This window comes from Quercus lobata, chromosome 2, assembly GCF_001633185.2.
Source record: "Quercus lobata isolate SW786 chromosome 2, ValleyOak3.0 Primary Assembly, whole genome shotgun sequence".
NCBI lineage: Eukaryota > Viridiplantae > Streptophyta > Magnoliopsida > Fagales > Fagaceae > Quercus > Quercus lobata.
Window position 1 is genome coordinate 90,679,695 of NC_044905.1, and position 1,968 is coordinate 90,681,662.

At 34.1% G+C, this 1,968-nt stretch overlaps 1 protein-coding gene across 1 annotated transcript; it reads right to left on the reverse strand.

The window, feature by feature from the left end:
* Window positions 1-362: 362 nt before the first annotated feature.
* On the reverse strand, window positions 363-794 carry LOC115973805. The gene has a single exon (XM_031094042.1). The coding sequence runs from the start codon at window positions 792-794 to the stop codon at window positions 363-365; it is 432 nt and encodes a 143-aa protein (XP_030949902.1).
* Window positions 795-1,968: the final 1,174 nt, after the last annotated feature.

Here is a 1,968-nt window from a genome sequence, read left to right on the forward strand (position 1 = left end):
TCTGATAGTCCTAGGAAAGGTAATTTCACTGGCAAATACAGCTTGCTCGCAGTGATCTGTTCTGCTCCTAGAGGTGAAGGTGTAGGTCCTCCAACTCCAGAGCCAGTTACACAAACGTTTTTAAGTGTTGAATGAAAAGCTGGGTTAAAAGGGAACAACTTTGGCAAGCAATGGTCACTGACCAAAGTGATGGCTTTACAACAAGTAGGGCCAAAGATGTTAACTCTGCCATTAAAGAGTGAATTCATTACATCTTGAAGACACCCTGGTACACCTGAAAGAGATGACCAGCATTCCTGTATGTCTTGATTCCCCGGTAAAATCCCTGTTAAAGCCGCCTTACTCGCGGTGATTCCGGAGACCTATCCGTTTCCTTTAGATGGTTGGCCACAAGAATTATTGAGCAAAGGAGCGAAGATGGGATTGGAGGGGAACAATTTAGACAAGCAACTTCCCTCAATCTCCGCAATGGCTTTGCAACAAGAGGAACCTATAATGCTGAATTGGCCATTGACAAGTGAACCAAAAACTTGAGTGAGACACTCCGGTACGTCTGTATGAGATGACAAACACTGCCCATTTGCCCCTGAAAGTCCCCCAGCTCCATGGTTTGGGAACAATCTAGTTATTTGTGGCAACAATCCAGATATTTGTGACAATCCGGGTGTTTGTGACAATCCAAGTATTTGAGGCAATCCAGGAGTTTGTTGCAACTGAGCTAGCCCTGTAGGAACCAACACTGCCAAACAAGCATATATCACTATAAGAGCAGTCCTTTGCGATTTATATGCCATGGTACTTATCAAACAGGATAAACTCGTAGTGTGTGTGAGTACTGGTTTATCAATGGTATTGGAGGATGCTTGTGGCTAATGGAAGCGAAAGGCTAGGAACTTATAGTACCTGTCAACGACATAAAAACTGAAAAATTTTCAAGTTTCATTGATGCATTAATTTAATACTTTTAGATCCGTTCTATTAATACCATCAATGCTAGAAAACTTTCATTAAGATCATGGTACGTTATACTTCATTGATGCTGGTCATTTTTCCCAAAGATGTTCTTGAAAATAATGAATTGAATCTTAATAATGAAAAAACTAAACGGGTCTTTCACTATAAAGATCAAGGGTTTCAAATAAAACAAACTTGGATGTTGCTACTTTTCCCATTAACCAAGTGTAAAAGAGTCGTTAACTTCTAATTTACAATATCCACAATTTTGATGAGTTAAAAATAAAAAATAAAAAAAACCTCATAGGAGAAATACTCTTCAAAAAGAGAAAATTAGAAACATTTTAATGAATATAGTATAAGTTTTTTGATTATTATAGTATATAAATCTTTTAACCAACCTCATGCATACTACCCAAAATATATTAATCTAATTTGTGTAAAAAAAATTTGACTGAAAAATTACATTTTTTATCCCAATGTACACACTACTGAATTACATTTTTTCTGTATTATTAATACACATGTCAAATTTTCTGCTAATTTGATGTTATTTACTATCCAGTCCAAAAGCTCATCTTTAATGTATAATTTTAATGTACAAATTAAGGCTAAAACTTTGAACAATTCATAGATTAACGAGCTATTGATCTTTGATCATTTTGAGATTTTACTGGCATGAAGGTTATACAGGATACATTTAATTCAACAACAAATTTAGTAAAATTCCCATTCAAAAAAAAAAAAAAAACATTTTAACAATTGAAACATTACTTAAAGCCACACTAGGTGTAACTTGACAAATTATGCCAATAATAATGATAATGACGGATATTTTAAATTTATCTTTAATTAGTCAAATTTGGGCACTAGAGAAGTACCAAAAAAGAAAACAACAACACTAAATTAAGCATCAATACAAAATTTGTGAATGTTCAATTAATTTGAATACTTGTTATATACTACTTATTACTTATGGGATGGTGACCCGCTTTAAATGAATCAAAATAACTT